The sequence below is a fragment of the Cinclus cinclus genome, chromosome 5 (assembly GCF_963662255.1).
Source record: "Cinclus cinclus chromosome 5, bCinCin1.1, whole genome shotgun sequence".
Classification (NCBI taxonomy): domain Eukaryota; kingdom Metazoa; phylum Chordata; class Aves; order Passeriformes; family Cinclidae; genus Cinclus; species Cinclus cinclus.
This window is the reverse complement of record NC_085050.1, coordinates 7853241-7871358: the sequence shown is the minus strand read 5'-3', so window position 1 is coordinate 7871358 and position 18118 is coordinate 7853241. Positions and strand designations below refer to the sequence as shown.

The 18118-nt window shown below is 44.9% G+C and overlaps 1 protein-coding gene across 1 annotated transcript in view; it reads right to left on the bottom strand.

The window, feature by feature from the left end:
* Positions 1 to 18118, bottom strand: part of FGFR3 (fibroblast growth factor receptor 3) — a 54933-nt gene that overhangs the window by 10538 nt on the left and 26277 nt on the right. The window contains exons 4-8 of the mRNA XM_062492625.1: positions 12838 to 13007; positions 8278 to 8401; positions 7673 to 7863; positions 3047 to 3191; positions 239 to 426 (exon numbers count right to left, since the gene is read on the bottom strand). Coding sequence (XP_062348609.1) covers positions 239 to 426; positions 3047 to 3191; positions 7673 to 7863; positions 8278 to 8401; positions 12838 to 13007 — 818 coding nt within the window. The remainder of the gene's footprint in view (positions 1 to 238; positions 427 to 3046; positions 3192 to 7672; positions 7864 to 8277; positions 8402 to 12837; positions 13008 to 18118) is intronic.

Here is an 18118-nt window from a genome sequence, read left to right as displayed (position 1 = left end):
CAGCAGTGGGGGCTGCTCATGAGCCAGAGTCAGCTGCCACCTCAGCCTAAGATCCACGGGCACAGAAACAAATAAAAGGGGGTTGCACTTCTCGGCTGCAGCCAAATTATATCCCTCTTGGGCAATATTTTGCTGGTGGAGCTTCTCACCTAGAGAGAGAGTTGCAAAGAGAAGGAGGGAAAAAAAAAAAAGGGATACCATAGCGGGGAATAGGAATCTTGTATCTACTTTCTGTTACCTGTCTCTTGAGTGGGAATTTGGAGACTTTCTGAACAGTGGGGGTGTTCATGGCTTTTTTGTTTGGCATTTTCATCCTCCAGACAATCACCAAGACCAGCACCAGGAGAAGGAAGAAAAAGCCAGTGCCATAACTGAGAATGCCAGTGTACACTGAGCCCGAATCATCCATCTCCATGAGCTCCTCAGCTGCAGGGTGACAAGAGAGGGCAGTCAGGACAAGGTGGGGAGCTGCCCACACACAGCTACACACATACGACACAGAGAATTTGGGCAGGACTCATTCAGCTATGTCAGTGTCAGTGACTTCAGTGAGGGGACTCTCCCAGGCCAGTGGTTTTCCACCTGCAGCTGTAGCTAAAACATTAGTTCAGTTTGCCCTTTTTGGGGTAATTTTACGTTGTGTTTTTAAGAGCCCCCAGCCCACAGACTGAAAACCACTGCTCTAGGCTGAAAGTATCTTCACACGTCTGTGCTGTCCCTCTGACCCAGATCTTGCTCTCTGCACATACCCACACAATGTGGCTGGATGCCTTGGATGTGCAGAACTGGGGTTTACTGCACTTTGCTGATTCAGATTCTCCAGCAAACATTTCCACCAGATCAGTGCCTGCCTTGAGGAAGCAAGGAGTTTGAACAGCACCCAGCAGTAAGGCATTGCACAGAGAAAAGCTCTGAAGAGAAAAATCTGCTTAATTATTTAATGAAAACTTAGCTCTGCTGGGAAGAGGCTGGAAGGTCTGGTCCAGAGAGATGGGATAGCCAGGAGGGTGATGGCATGAACCCATCAGCAGTGGCTACCTGCTTTCAAGTCTTTACTTAGAGACCAGCAAAGGTCAGCTGTGTTTTCCCCCTTGTTCCTTTCAGGACAGGCATATCGACCAGAGGAAGGAGCCATGGTGGGACTGATTTTCTGTCCCCCAAAGGTGTGCTGGCATCAGAGGGACAGTCAGCAGTGGGAAGCTTTATAATGAAGTCATGCTGGTGTGGTTAGCTCAGTAATGGATCGTGTCCATTGCTGAGCAGTCCCTTCAGCAAGCAGCAGGAGCCTTTCCCTGGCAGCAGCAGGCTCTGTTTTAAGTATTTGGTGACAGTATGGTATTTGGTGGCATTATTTGGTATCAGGAGGACATGGAGAAAGGGCTGTGGGTGACACTGGGGGCTGCTCCAGCCTGTGTGCCAGCTGTGAAGGGCTTGATCCTACCAATGTCCATCTCCTCCCACGTGACAGGAGTACCAAATCTCTTGGGACCAGGTGCTGCAGTTCTGCTGCCTTGACTCACACTGCCTTGCCCTGTGCTCCCTGTTTCTCCTCCTGAGCATGGACAGGGCATTTCAAGCTGAGGTTACCCAGATGGGCTGTGTCCTGCACCCTCTCGTGGGGGCCTGCTGCTGCACAGATGGCTGTCTTTCACTGCGTCTGACTTCAAAATAAAGTTCTACTTTCTGATTTCTGGTCAGTTTCCTCCCACTTATTTTTTGCTTAAATAAGAGGTGTGAATTCATAAACTGTAAAAACAGAGTATGAGTCAGATGAGACAATATTGTGATATTCTGAAAATAACAGAGACATTAGTTTTCTAACCAAAGGAAATGTTTTCTCAACCAGTGGATGTCAGAAACAGAAATAGGATCAGATAAGCTACTACAGAGCTGGCAAATAAACAGGAAAGATCAGCAGATCCCACTGGCAGCAGGGTTGGGTGTGGAGACCTTCTTAAGCCCCAGTAAAAGTGATTACATCCAAATCACCCGCACAGATAAAGTCAAGATTAGAAATGCCAAAGTTTCCAGTGTCTCAACACATCCTGAGATGGATGTGTTGTGAGATGGAGCCAAATGTGGTCTGACTGGGTGAATCAAAGTGGGTTCTTTAGGATTCTGGGTGTCTTTTCAGTAAGGGTGTATTGAAAACACCTGAGGTTTGCTTCTGCACTGTCTGCAAGGCACAGCACATATGAGATTCAATCTGAATATTGCTGGTACTTGTCTGGACCATGCTCAAGCCTGCCCTGCAGCCAGAGGCAGATTCAGCAGGTGAAGGGGCACCACAGGCTCATTCCTCCTTTTGCAGAACAAATCTCTCTGTTGCACATTCTGTGCTGGCTTCCTTGTCAATAAGAGCTTTGCACATGAAAGGACCACAAAATTGAGGTCACTTTGGCCTCGGGTTTCAAGGCCACTGCAGCTTTCATCGATCCCAGCTGGAGCAGGCAGCATGCAATGCCCCTGGGAGCCAGGACTCCTGTGTTCTGCCTACAGATGACTCTCCTTGACCTTCTGTTTGAGATCGCTATCTTGGCCTGCTCATCCATGAAGTGGAAATAATGCTACAGCCAGAGAAGGGTGTACTCACACCCGACACTTATGCATCTAATTTTAGGATAAGATATGAGGTCAGACAGAAAGGATCTTTCACAAGATGATCCACAGTTCATGTCCAATTTAGGTGCCCTGAATCATCTGATGGGGAGGTTTTCTTCTCCCACTGTCAGTGTAAGAAGACAAAGCTCCTGGCACTTAACCGTCCAAAGAGGCTGTGAATACCTCCCAGTTATTAGACAAAAAGAAAAGATTCTGTGCCTTTTACTGTATCATTACTGCAATCTTTTACATTTTGAGATGCAATGCAAAAAGAGTCAGCTGCAAGTATGCAACAGGGGTCTGCAACAAATCCCAGAGAAGAGGCCTCCCTGGAAAACACCCCTGGCTCCAAGCAAGGGGTGATCTCTGGGAACTCTGGCATTTCTAAAGCAAAACATGGAGGCATCCTGGAGAGGGAAGGAGAGGCCAGCACAGAAGGAAATACCTGGTAGCACCGTCAGCCAAGCAGAGTGATGTGAGAACCCAATAGAATTCCCTGCGAGACAAGTATATTCCCCAGCATCCTCAAAAGTAACATTTCGCAAGTACAGAATCTCTAGCTCCTTATCCGTTGTGTTAACACCTGCCGTCTACAGGGAAAAAAAACACACACATATAGAAAGAGGGAAAACAGAGAATAAGCCACATTCCCAGCAAGTGTGAGGACACCACAGGCAAATTTCAAAAGCAGATTAAGGTGGTTCTTTTTTTATTTTCCAATGGCCCATCTTCCACATTTATTTATTCATTCCCCTCTGCAACCTGTAGTCAAAAGCAAAATAAAAAGTTCCCTTCACCAGGTTCTTACTCTGTCCCACTAAAGAAGCATGCAAGCAAAAGCATCCAAATGAAAAATTGCCCCCACAATATGACTGACTTTGGGTTAGTGAGGTGAGTACAGGGATGGGGAAAGAGAGATGGGAAATGATGAAAGACAGAAAGAAAGAGGAAAGGTGGGGAGATGTAGTGGGGAAAGATTCAAGTGCTGATCAGAGGAATATACAAACATTATGGTTCACGAGTTCATTGAAAAATATAGAATTCTAGAATTTTTTTTTAATTTCTTCAGTGGCCATCTCAAAGCCATATATAATTACACAGAGCTCAACATTGCAGTAGAAATCTGGCTGACAAGCAGAGGGTGCCTGTAAAGAACTTTCTTGCAGTGGCACGAAATGACACAGCAGCCAAACCCTCCAGGCTGGAGTCAAACCCCAGAGCCCATGAGACTGGTTCTCCTCTCTAGTTAACATGTTCGCTTGCATGAACCAATGTGGATATTTATTTCTCCATTACTTCTCCAAGGGACAGAACTGATTAATTCAGTTTTGTAGGTGAAAAACTCTATAAACAGTTTGGTTTTCCAGAGCTTGGAATATCATAGGTCATTAACATGCAATTCTGTTATCAGCACTCAACCATAAGGAAAGGAAAGGAATAAAAGTATGAAGAGTTGATAGCAACATTTGACAGTCATTTTATTGTGGGAATTTTTCCATGGCAATTGCTGTATAGGCATTACAGTCTTGTTAAAAAAAAATTAGCAAGAAAATAAGATAAAGCCATTCAGCATCAGTTGACAGGGTATAATACAAAATGAATAGTAATTTTAATCACTAGATTCTTAAAAATGTTACAGCTCATTCTTGCAGTTGCCAGGGCCTTGGGACAGAGTCTGTGGTTTACCTGGTTTTGGTTTGCGAATGTGGAGCCAAAATGGCTTTTCGGCTATGCCTACGAAATTGTTGGCTCTACACAGATATTCTCCTTCATCTTGTTCTGTCACATTGAACAGATTTAGGTTAGCATCGGCTTCAGCGTTTTTACTGATCCAAGACTGCAGGAATAGACAGAAACCTGAACTTCAGTAAACCAAACAATAGCTGCATGGCACCTACATCAGCTAGGATTGACTGTGCATGGCTGTGGTGACATCCCCAGCTCACCCTGGGGTGAGACACCAAAGCCAGGACCTGGGTAGTGAAGAGAAGTTGTCTCTGGCCCCCAAACCACAGGTGCAGGTGAGCTCCCTTCCCTTCACACATGCAATTTCTTTTTTAAAACAGACCAGTTTGCCCCTTCTCCATCTGACAGCAGTCACAGGCTCTGTGGCTTCTTAATAACTCCGCGGACAGGAGCACCAGAGAAAGGGCTTAAGCAGACATTTGTGTTTGCAACCAGGCTCAGCAAATACTGTTTCAATTATCAGATTCCAAAATAGAATTTGGAAACAAAATATAAGCAGTGGCGGTCTGAAACTAGCTGCTGACTTTGCCTTTCAGAAATTAGCTGTAATTTTTTCCACTGCTTATAGGAGCCTCTTCTTTACTAAATAAAGTGGTGTGTATAAATCAAACAAACTTCAGACTTTTAAGCAATGGGTTTATTTCTCTTCTTCCATGCTGCCACAACAGCACATCGGCTTCTTCCCAAAACACTAAACAGTTGTTTTTATTTTGGCTGAAAAAATGCATAACTGTTTTAAGTGGCCTCAGAAGAAGCTTCAGTTCTGGAAATGAAAATAAAACAATTTTCTTCTCTGTTTGGGTCTTACACTCTCTAGCCCAGTCTTGATGCCTTCCATTTCCAAGCCTGATCCTCTCAAGATGACTTGCAGCTCATTAAGATCATCGGGGCAGCCAGCTCTAACAGGTTATTAGGAACTGAACCCAGAGGAGGCACCAGAGAGGAGCCCCGGTGTCCATATCTGGACCAACACCATCAGTTTTGACCTGAGCCCATCTCTAAGGCTTACGTGCAAGTCTGTCTGCCCTGACTAGAGGGGAAACGTGCCTGCCTGTGCTGCTGCCTTGTTTATAATTAAACCGAGCATGTTTCAATGCAGAATGTACAATTTAGCCTTTGACAAAGCTTGGGCACAGTGGTGCCAACCCCCCTCTCTAACTGGAACACATTTAGTGCTCTTCTGCAAAGAAAAAGGGGTTTTCTTTGATCACAAATTAGCCCAGGCTTTCAGGCACTGATGCAGGTGATGGCTTGGTTTTGTGAGGCTGTTTAAAAAATGGTTTGAAAGTACAGCATTTAACTTATCCACCTGGACTTGGGTGGGGTTTGGCACCCACCCCCCCACCCCCCCCTTTAGATGTGTGGGGGGGACTTCACATGCTGGGCACTTCTGTCTCCTTTGCTGTGATGGAGACAGGGATATTCTCCATATTTAAACTGCCCCATAGCAGCTCCTACACTCCACAAAATCTCCTGAAAACAGAAGGGAAGGGCAGGCTGATAAAAAAAAGTGCCTTATCTCCCTGCAGGCAGCACAGCACGGGACAGGAGAGAGCAGCTCTGTGGGCAGGGGGGGCTGTGAACAGCACCCTGCTCCTGCCAGGACGCTGGGGCAAGGCAGCAGCACTGCATGGCATAAGGGAAACAAGTCCATAGAGCTAACAGGCCAGCCCTGAGATGACAGCAAGATCATTTTATCAGATCTTTACTTATAAAAAACAAGCAAACCACATTTAAAAAGAAAAAAAAAAAAATCCCTGCAAAGCTGGGCCTGACACAGCTCTGTGGAGGCCCAGTACTGGTGCACAAAAGATGCATCCCAAAATGGAAATGCTCTGTGCCCCAGTGCTGATGCCGGCATTAACACAATTCAAAGCATTCCTGATTAACCAGAAGTAGTAAATAGACGTGTGCTGGTCCTATTCAGCAAAAAAACATAAAACCAAACAAAACTTGTGCTTTCAAACGCCTGCCTGTGCTCCACTTCGAGGAATGTGGAGCCTTTGCCATCCACAGAAGAGAAAGTATTTGGCAATTCTAATTACCTACCCACCCCGGTGCCGCTCCAACTTAATTTTAACACACTATTTATACAGACTATTTATATGTTCTCTGCCACGGAAAAATGGGGGCTTGTGCTTGTGACACAAGGCACTGTTCGCAGCCACTCTGCAAACTTCCAAAAGGTAGCACTTTATCCCACGGGACCACACACGGAGCTCAGAGACTATATGAGATGGCATGTGACACAACCAGCTATTCAGAGCTTGGTACTGGGCTGTGAAACCAGGGGGAAATTCAAATATGCATAATTCAAACACATTTGGAGAGGTGGCGAGAAATAAAAAGTTCTCTAAACTCGTGAGAAGCGCATGTTGCCAGTCCTGAAGAACCATCTCCAACCATTTTTTCCAACCAATCTGTTATTTCAATCTGTGTAATTATTTCCAGGGTCTCTGGCTTTTATTAGAATGTATCTGGCTGCGTTACAGTTTTGTAGATACTGTCTGATAAGTGGTGGTTGGTTTTTTTTAAACTTCATACAAAGAGAAGTATGTGTGCAGCAGGATGTGCACAAGGAATGTCCACACACAGGACAGCTTCATCTTGAGGCTGCTGAGACAAAATCTGCTTTCAGCACTAAGAGCCAGAAAAACTCCATTTGGCCTTATATATTTTAATAAACACCAGAAGTTCAATGTGCTCCTCACTCCCTATTCCCTACTTTTACATTTACATTGGTTGAGGGGAACCAAATCCTCTGGCTTTGTCATGGCCATAATCTGAAAGCTGCCTTTCGAGAAAATATTTTAGCAAAGTAAACTGTTACTATGTACTTTTTGCTCATTTTTTTAAAAAAGGCTATTCTGAACATTGGTAATAGCAATGTTCACAAATTTAGTGGTAGGAACAAGATTATGTTGGCTCTCAGGCGCTGGTAGTTCAGCATTATTTGGTATGCGCACGCTGCAATGTGCTTACTTGGAAAAGAAGAATGTGTTTTAGTTGGGAGACTTTTATTTTAATAAACCCTGAAAATACCTCCATTGAAGCTGTTAAAAAAAAAAAAAGCATTTTTACAATTTTAGGTCAAATGCAATCTGACAGCTCTTTCATTATGCTGCATTTCTCACAACTGCCTCAGCTCTTACAACTTTGCTTATCTGTGCCACCACAGTAGTAGTGTTATCTCTGGCAAACAGAAGAGTTTGGAACATCGATTTCAGGACTTTTTTGCTGTATCCCCTCCAAAAAGCAGAGTATTCCACTGGGCAGGCTTACAGAAGAACTGCCCTGAGGGTGAGAAGGAGAAGCATGTACCAACCTTCAGCACTGTGACATACGGGGTCCCATCGGGTCCATATTTACTGCCATTGACTTCCACGTGTTTCAGCCACTGGATGTGAGGCTGGGCATCGCTGTAGACCTTGCAGTGAAACTCCACATTGCTCCCTACCACCACAGTCTGGTTGGCAGGGAGCCCTGCTTGCAGGATTGGTCGGTGGGGTGACCTTTCTGTGAAACAGAAAAGAGGACAAACCCTAATTTACTTGTCTTATTTTTCCCCAGCAAGTATTCTCAGAAACATTAATCTTCTGGCTTTTCAGGGGAAAGGGTACAAACTAGGTTTGTCCCCCACAGGTGTCCTGATCACTGCTCTACCCAGGGCTTCTCAAGCCAGGAAGAAGGGAAGAGAGGAGGCATTTCAGCCCTGCCATTCCTTCTCTGGGCCCTCTGCAGACCCACTAAGTAATTTACTGATCACAGATGTGAGCCCGGATCATGGGCCAAAAAGAAGCTTGTTGGTTTTAGAGGATACATGATCCAACACCTTGGGAAAGAAAGCAAGCTCCTGCTTCCCGTATCCTACCATGCAGCTATTCAACATTGCCACAGGTCAGTGGTTGAGGGAAAGCAGTGAAATCTCACCTAATACATCAAGCTGGTACGTGTGCCTAATGTTGCCATACTTGTTCTCCACGACACAGGTGTAATTCCCTCGATCTGAGGGCACAACACTCTCCATCACCAGGCTCCACTGCTGGTGTCGCAACTAGAAGAAATCAAACCATCAGAGGCTCGTGGTCAAGCATCATCACCAAACCAATGAACAATCACTGAGCTTCCACACACTTGGACCCCAGAGGAAGCTTGGACATCACAAGGACCCGTTTACAAGGATCATTAAAGTATTAATGAGAAAAGGCATTAAGACCAGTGCGAAAATGATGTATCACAATGCAACACACAGATTTCAATGCGGATTTCTGTATGTTTCCACAAGAATCACAATAACAAAGCCAGCTGACAGCTGAATGTAGCATCTCTCATTGGAATAATGACTTCAGTAGGCATCACATAGGATCCATATTTTATGTCTATTACATATTTTAATATTCTGATCTATATTTTAAAATGTGTGTGCTATGGAGGCAACAGGTTATGGCATCTGTCTGAACAGAAACAGGTTTCTCCAACAGAGTCCCCTAAATTCCCTCTAAAAAACAGGAGAAAACATATCCACCCTCAAATCTGGTCCCAAGGATGCTTGGCCAGCTCTTCTATTTTGGCACAGAGTTTTATACTAGTTCATTTTCTGGATGTGGCTCATATCCAGAGCTGATGGTGGTTCAGTAGCAGAAGGGAAAGCACAACCCTGACCTGCTGCCCCTGTGATCTCAGCTAGAACGATTGTTTCTAATGATTATAAAGGAAATAATGGCTATGGAAAGCAAATCCTGAATTAATATAGAAAGCAACCAACAGTAACAAAGATGACTTCAGGGTGCATAGAATATGCAAGCTCTCCAAATCTCTGGATATTAATTTGATGCCTTCTGCCACCCACAGCACCACATTTAACTTTATTAAACATTTTGAAGGTGACCCCAAGGACACAGAAGAAGGAGATTTACAATAATGCTGCACTATGGAATGTCAAGCGCTGATGGAAAAAACAAGGGTATAATTGCTCCTGGAGATTTCTTGCTGCAGCAGGTGAACTCCAATATGAAGTCATTTAACCTCTTTTGCTACACGTAAATTGCATCCACATGCTTTCTGTAAAACAGCCAAGTTGCAATCAAAGCCAGAACTTTGCAAAGAGCAGGTTTAAAACCATAGGACTAGACAGCTTAGTTGCAAGATAAGCAAGCAAATGTCATTTTAACAATTTGTAGACCTCTGCAGCCCTGAAAACAGCACTGCTGAGCACCCCATTTGTCAGAGAATGCTGAATATGGCACTTCTTTTCATTTCAGAGTACTGGTAACAGGAGGCTGTGACCAAACATTTTGTACAGACACCTCAGCTGTGGCAGATGTCTGGTCAGCTCTGACTGCCCCTCTGCCCACCCAGGACAGCACAAATAGAGGAGCTCCATGAAGGAGCAGAACCAACATCCCACATTTTGTAAAGCACCACCCCCCTTGCTGCATCTCTGTAACTGTGTGGCAATTACAGAGTAAGAGATGCTCTGAGAACAGAGAGCCTAGACCTTGAGCCCACAGCTGAACACACCAGACTGTCACGGAAGTCTCAATGCAAATTTGTGCTCAGTGGCTCATTTCCATACTGGCTTGTCTCATAGTTGCATCTAAAGGCTTCTTTAAATCCACTTTTCAGCACTGCAAAATGTTTGCACCTAGAACCCCTAAGAGCTACTCCAAGGAAATGGGGCTCCAAACACATGGATGTCTCCCTGGTCTCACCTATATTCTAAAACCAGGGCCAAATTAGGTGCTTTACTAAGTATGCACTTTCAAAGACACTTTCAAAGAACTTCTCTTCATCAGGTTTGTGATGGGAACTTTGAATATAGAATAACCTAGGGGCACAGATGCATAGGGCAGAACTTGTTTGGAAACTTAGGAAGACATTTTTAGTTTTGAAAACCTTTGGCAGAAGATAGTAATTCTCATGTTAGGTTAGCCACTGCACTTGATAAAACACTAGAAACATGAAGTGACTTAGTGCAGGCATTAGTCAAGTGGGTGAGATACTGGAAATCCCTCTGGTTTATTTGGTGGTGTCATTCTTGGCTCCTTGTGAAACAAACATTTGCAGACACACTTGGAACCTCGTGTTTGCCAGACTGGTATGCAAGTCAGTGCAATGGTCTGGGGAAGGGATAATCCTCCATCTCCCCTCCCCCTCAATCTTCCCTTCTAGGGTCATTTAACACACACAGGCTTACAATATTAGAGATTCCAACACGGATTTAACCATTAATGCTCTTTGGGAAATTTCATATGATAAATCATATGAATTTTTTTTCTTTACCAGTTAAGGATGAACTGTAACAAAACCAGGTTAGCCTGCCCATCATGTTCTCAACACTCACCCTTCTCTCTTGCAGGCTTTATACTGGACAGTCACATAGGCCTAAATGCCACGTGCAAGGTGCAGATGTGGAAGAATGGTCAGCTTTCATTTGCTGACAACCGACTTCTCATAATCAACATTTAAACATCTTTCACACACTGAAAACAAATGAGAACATTCCCGGCTCAAGGATTTCTGGGTTAAGACCAGATCTTGAGATGAAGCAAGCCAACCAAACTCTGCCAGATCCAGATCTGGCCCATTCTTTTCAAGCTGCCTAATCCTGTTATGAAGTTAAGTTGTAACAGGGAATTTAAATCTTAAATACATGAGATACTGAGCAGCAGATTTTCAATCTCCTTTTCTGGTTCAAATCTCAGCTGATATCTATCAGTATATTTATACTGGATGAGATATACACTAGATTACTAATATCTAACTGCGGCTCATGACCAAAAGCAAGCAAATAAAGTAAGGAAAATTACAGAGAAAGATGTCTTTAAATCAAGAATGGGACAAAGAACTACACCTAGACAGATAGAGAGCTTAAACCAATCTTCCTGTAATTGTCCTGACATTGCCTTCAATAGCTCTTTTAAGCACTGACTTGTTGCTGGAAGGTGCCCCCAGAGAAACAAAGCACAGCGATGCCAAAGACTCACTACCATGTTTCAGAGGATGAAAAGTGTCAATTTAAACCCAAAGATAGATTAAAACTACTGGAAAGTGGGTAGGAGAATTGCTTTCAGCTTTAGATTTTTTTTTTCTGCAGGCATAATTTAGTGCAGCTGATGTGACACAGTTTAGTAAAAAGCTGCTGGAATGGTGCACGCACGCCTGAAAACACTTCAGGATGATCCTTACAGCCTGCAATTAGTAAAAGATGCTCGTGCTTTATGAATGTCATCTGCTGAAGAGCAGTTTACCCACAGGATCTGCCTCCCCACTTCTTGAAAAGTCCTCCATGGCTTTTCAGAAGATCCAAACCTGAGCGTGTTCTCAGCCTCATCCAGGCTGGAGCAGGGACAGGACTGAGGAAGGAGCTTTAAAGGCTTCACTGAAGCCATCACAAAAGGCTCTTTCAGGAACAGGTCTGAACTAACAGGAAAGAAACAGCCCAAAACTGTAGGGAGGGAGGACTTTTCTCAATCCTTCTCTGGTTTCTGGAGCACGGCATGCTTTGCATGCCCAGTCCCTTTTCAAAACACTATGGATGTGGCAGGCATCAGCACACAGCTTCCTACAAGGCACCTTCTCTCCTTTGCAGCAGAGTCCAGGGATGTGTCAGGGCTGGCAGAGCACAGGGAAAAGTTGCTGTTTGGGAGTCCTTCCTGCTATGATGATTTTGTTATAATCAGCTGCACCAGTTTTATTGTCCCAAAATAAAACCAGAAAAAAAAGAGTGACTGTGACCTCAAGGGGACAAATTAATAACAGCAGCAAAATCTGAGAAAAGCTGATTTTCCTTTTAAAATCCTGCCATAATTCATCACAAAGTAGCACAGGGAATTCTGGCTAATTAAATAATTTGACTGCAGTGGAGTTTTGTGTCCCTGAGCTCTATCTGTAAACATGAGCCAGAGCATTTTCCAGAACACCTCATGGTCGAATGGAAGCAGAGAGAAGAAAGCAGCCAAGGAGCAGATGCTATTACTCTGGTTACAAGGGAATCCAACACTTGACCAAGGGTCAGTGATTTATACCACAAGAATGTTAATGACTACCAGCATGAGGATCCAGCTCTTCGGTGAGGTCTCTCCTATACCTTCAAAGGACACTGAATAGGTTTTCTTTGAGAGCTGGAAGTAGCTATGGCTTGGTTCAACACACCTCAGTGTATACTGGGCTCATCTCCAGAAATTAGTACAGAAGTTTCTGCTCTTCCTTTTTCATCCCTGTTCACCATGCAACCATAAACCCAGCCTCATTTTTACCTACTCCCTGAATGACCACTATAGACAAACTCAGAGAGAATTAGCCTTTAATCCCAAAGGACAGCAGTCCTTTTTAACACTTTGGTGCCAAGCATTTCCTGAGAGTGCAAGAACCACCTTCATTTCTACAGTCAGGACAGCGTTCTTGAAACTGCCCTCGTTAATCACTGTGCAATACAATTTTCTAGTTGGTAGAAATAACAAAAAATTGAGATCCAAACCAAGACCTTACCTTAATGCCCCCGATCCTGTGCTCCCCTTTGAACTCCTTGCCATTTTTCAGCCAGTAGATGGAAGGAGTTGGGTTTCCACCCGCTGGACATCGGAAGCGAACGGTGTTGGCGGCGGGAACTGCCAGCAGCTTCTTCTCCATTTTATCTGGCCGGGTCCAGAAGGGGACACCTGGGAAAGGAAAAACCAAGCTGAACAGGCCCCTTTCTGCCACAGAGGATATCAGCTGTTGAGCAGATGCATTTGAGGAGTCTTTGGCATGTGCAGATTGACAGTTAAATTGCTACCTGCCGCAGTTAAGATAAATGACACAGAAATGCTTTCCAGCTAAATGACTCTCATAGACATAGTGAGGGTGTTAGCATTTCAGTTTTGTGATGAAAGGTTCATGACCAGGTTCTTGTCTTGGTAATGCCAGTATAAATCTAAAGTGGCTGCTTTTAAATCAACAAGTAGAGTTATCCCAGATCAGGATGAGAATCTTGCCTCAGCGTGTAAAAAGATACAGATGTACCTTTGGGACATTAGTAGCCAAGAAGCATAAACAGCAGAAAGATGTTAGAACTGTAAAAGAATGTTGATGGGCCAGCAAGGGAGCAGAGAAAAAGTATGAGCTGAGTGCACTGGAAAATGTTCCTCCTCAGTGAGTACAAATGTAGTGTAGCCTCCTTAAGGGAAGGAAAGAAAAAACCACGCCAGTGCCAAACTGGTTTATCATGTTTATGTTCTTTAAGTAGGAGTGATTTTAGTTTTAAAGATTCATGTTACCTTTGAACAGGGATAAATTTTAAAACAACAGTGTTAGCATGAGATACTTTTTATAATCTGCCTCAAGTACAGCTACGTTCCTTGGCTGTGTTACAAACATTACATATTAACTCCAAATTAAGGCAGCAGCAGCAGCAAACTCATTATACAGGGAAGAAAGAAAAAGATTTTTAAAAAAAGCCTCCTGAGCTTTCATTTCTGCTTAAGGAAACACAACAGAGCTGCACACGTTGTGTTTCCCCTGCCACACCAGGGCCATATCCAGCCCCCCAGACCTGTGCTCCAACCAAAGCCAAAAGGAGATGGGGGCAGGCAGTGTCTGGGCTGCAAAACAGAAAGAAGGAGGGCAAGGAGTGTAAATGGCATCTCCTCCACTTGGGTAGGAAAAACTCACAGACATGGAGCACCAGCTGCAGTGGTATGTGTGCTTCTGGCCAAGACAAACCGAAGGCACTGGTCCTCCAAGAACTGCCTTGGAGAGCATGATGGCCACCAAAGCTGCTGGGAAAGCCTTGCTGCTGGCCTCTCCTGCAGTGCTGACAACGCTCAGAAACACTGCCTAGCATCACAGCCCTATCTCAGGGCTGCTCTGAAGCCCCTGTAATCCCCTTCCCCTTAATGACAAGGGTGTACAAAGTTTTCCCTCTTGTTGCATCCCTTGGAGACGCATGGGAGCTGCTCCGTTTCTCCAGCACTCCTTAGCCATGATGCATTTGGCTGCATTGATACCCACCCCACTGCAATTCCAGGTAAGTCAGTGATTGACCCCACCTTGGTTTAAGTCCCCAGTGTCCCCCATGCAGGCTCCCTGCTGCATTCCAGCTCCAAGGATTTTGCAGGAAAGGTCATACAGCCCAGCCAAGGCAATCCATGCAGCCACTGTTTTTAGCACGTGCCAACACTCTCCCCATGCCTCCCCCTCCTTGCAAATTCCACGAGGAACTGGATGTCAGGAGCTCCATCCAGGATGCCCCTCCCTGTGCTAGAGACAGCCCCACTGGGCACATTCATGTCCTATCTGCTTTCCCACCAGTGCAGTGGGATGGCTGGATATAGATGCCTCAGTAACACCATCCCAGGGAGGGAAATCCAGCACTGAGGGTTTGCATCTGCCCCCAGCCTGCCTTGCACAACAATGTGATGCCTATCAGAGTCAGCCCCACATATCAGAGGGATCTGTGCTCACCCATCCTGTGTACGCCTCATTTTCCAAATAACGAAACTGCTCAAGGCCCTTTTCTTGCCAGGATGGCACCAGATCCAGCAGGAGCATGGCTGGCACAAACAACAGCAAAAGGAGGAATCCCCACAATTCCCATGGTCCTGGAAAATCCCAGCTACAAACTTTGCTGTGAACACACTGCACATCCAGGAGACCTGAAATACTATATGATAAAGCAAGCTAAAATGCTTCATCATGCAGCCTATCTACCATTCCAAATGGTAGAACTGCACAGAAATGGGGAATATTTTTAAAAAAAAAAATGCAGAAGAGTGGGTGCAACTGCTAAAGGAAGAACAGGTCTTGATGGCAAAAGGATGATGCTGTTATAGCAAGAAGGAAGGGCAGAAACCAAGCAATGACTGGGTAAATCCCCAGGCAGCAGCAGGGAGGCAAATAAAGAGGACACTCGGGGTGGCATTAGGAAAGATGGAGAGGAGAGGGCTCCAGAAACCATGCTGGGAGATGTCTGGTCTGCGGTTTCTGAAGCCTGGGCCATTTTCTGGCCAAATGCTTCCTTTTGGCAATGCACTTTGAATCTCTGGGATGTTACAAGAGGTTAACAGGGCTATAGGGGAGAGGTACAGCAAAGGCCAGACGCTGATGGAAAAGTCCCATTTTGCCACCGCCATGGAGAGCAGCCAAATAATCTGCTGTTTGTTGTTTGATTAACATATCTGCTCACAATAAATCCCATTTTATGGTGTTGGTGACAATCATCTAGGCACTGAGGTGCAATTATATCCCATGGTCACCTAGTCAGGACCAGGGTCCTCCTTTTGCTTTTTTGGGGCTCTTTTACACAACATCTGCATGTGCTGCAGGGTGACATTTTATCACATTTTTTCACTCAAAAGATGAGTTTGAATCTCACAGGAGATCCATCAACCCACTGGCTGCAAATGTTGCCAATGAAGCCAAGAGAGATTTTGCTATCAGACATCAAGAGAGGCGCAAGATGGAGCCCAGGAAAGTTTCCAGCTGGGGATATTCTCCATATGGAGCAAAGGCAGGATTTGCTTCTGCCTGCTGCAATTAGACATGACTTCTTCCCTGAGTGCTTTCTCTCGTTTTGGTGCTCTTCTGTGAGATTCAGGGCTTGCCAGGGCTGGGCACCCCTGGATTATTGTGCCAAGACTCAAACAGGGCATTGCTCTCAAGTCAAACTGGAACTGGAAGAAAGCGTCTACACATTGAAAACAGTGCCTTTGTTCTCACTTGCAGGAGCAGTGAACAAAACATCCCTGCTTTTGCTTTGCTCTGCCCTCCAAGTCCTTTCATTACCACCTTTTAAGGGGCTGAAAATGTTGCTAACTCTTCTTTTCAAGCAAAGCTTGCAAAGCTCCAGAGAATTTTGGTAGCGGGAAAAGAGGAAGGATGAAAGACAGGAAAGTCTTGGAGACTAGCTCTCTCTAAATTAATTACCAGCAATGGTTTTGCATGTGCAGGTGTGGAGAAAAAAAAAAAAGGGACCCACAAACATTATCACCAGCCCTTTCCCATCATCAAACACTAAGCCTGACAGTCCGTTTTGTTTGTCAAAGACACCGGCCACCCATCCAACTGGAATGACCAATTAAAAAAACCTGAGAGCAATACTTGGAATAATTAATACAGCCAAGTACTCATTTAGCAATTAGGAGCTGCCACCAAATTCGGTGGCAGACAGAATCAACCCTAATTGTGTAATTTCCCCAGCTGATGCCTCCGAGGACAGAGCCAGATTTAATTGGAGATTATGGGGGCTCTTTGAAGGTGCTGGGGCTGCGCAGCGGGGGCTCCAAACAAACAGATACAAGAGGGGTAGGGAGCACTGGGGCAGAAGCACAGTGTGTGAAAAGGGAGTTTTGTTTTTGTTTCAGAGCCAGGAAAAACAGCTGTAGTGAACAGAGGTATCAGAAAGCCTCTTTCTGCAAAAGCAGATCTCCATTTGTGACAAGGCTGCAACAAACAAGCTGATTTGAAGCTGCTCAAGTTTCTCCTTATTCTTTTCTGCTGCCCATCCCTAAGGGATGCCCTGTTTCTGTACTGCCCTTCAGAGAGGAAGCTGAGAGTGAGCAGAGCAGGGAACTCCACATGGAATTTGGTATTTCCAGCCCTTACAATTAACAAGATTGACTTCAAACTCATGATGCTATTGGAATCAGCTTTCCAAACTCTCCACTATATGAGGATGAGAAGCTCTATTGATTAACACAATCAAGCCAGAAAAGTAACTTATCATCACAAGGGGCCAGGACAAAAGGACTTTATTCAGTGATATGCAGTGAGGCAACACTCAGTGAACCAGTCTAGGATGGACTGCCTCCCCTAAATATGAAACACTATCAGTTATACTGACTGGCTACCTTTAAGGTCCCTTCCAACCCTAACCATCCCATGAGTCTGTGGCATTCTTCTTTTGCATGAAAGCATTTACTACCCTTCCTCCTCTACTACTGACCACAGCTGTGTCTGATGCCTGAGATGGGGCTCATACACCCCATTGGTAGGGCACATTTTTGCCACAGGAGATAGAGGACCTGGGTCTTTGGGCTGTTCACAGAACATGGCACTGCCTACACTGTGTCTGCCTGCCATGATGGTCCTTCAGCCCCTGTTCCTGGTGGTATGTCCTGACAGTGGTGGTAGCAGGGCACAGCTCCCCAGACTCAGGAGACATCTGAGGGTTAAATGGAAGATCTGACATCAAACAAAGCAACATAAAACACACCCGTGTCATGAAACGCTGTGAGGTTTCACCACACTGACACATTAAGCTAATCAACCATTTTTAAAGCAGAAGAGAATCCAACTTTTTATTATGAGATCTTCAGCAAAGCCAGCTATTACCTTCAGGTCTAAAAACAGAGACAGGCTTAAAGTCAAGAAGACCCAGAAAACATGCTATAAATACATGTGGCAAAATGTGTGTTTTCCTTTTCAGTGAAGAAAAACATCTTTCTGTACCATAAGCCAGCTGATGTTTTGTGATACCTGTTGCTAAGAGATCTTTGTAAACCACATAAAAATGTACAGAATGATCAGTTGTGCTCATCAGAAGCCACACTGCAGTGGGAAAAAGTCCTGACCAAACCAGACCTTCCCTATGTCTGTACCATTCTTCAGCAGGCACCAGAAACCCTGAGCACCTCTGCAAAGGTGCTTGTCACCTGGGAGGATTTGGGCCCTAATTAGAAGCTATCAGAAAACCACTAACTGCTGCTGATGGGTCTCCTGGCACTGTAACTCACCATTACTGTCCACACACACTGCACACAGAGCAGTATTAACTTATTGCAGCAACAGACCT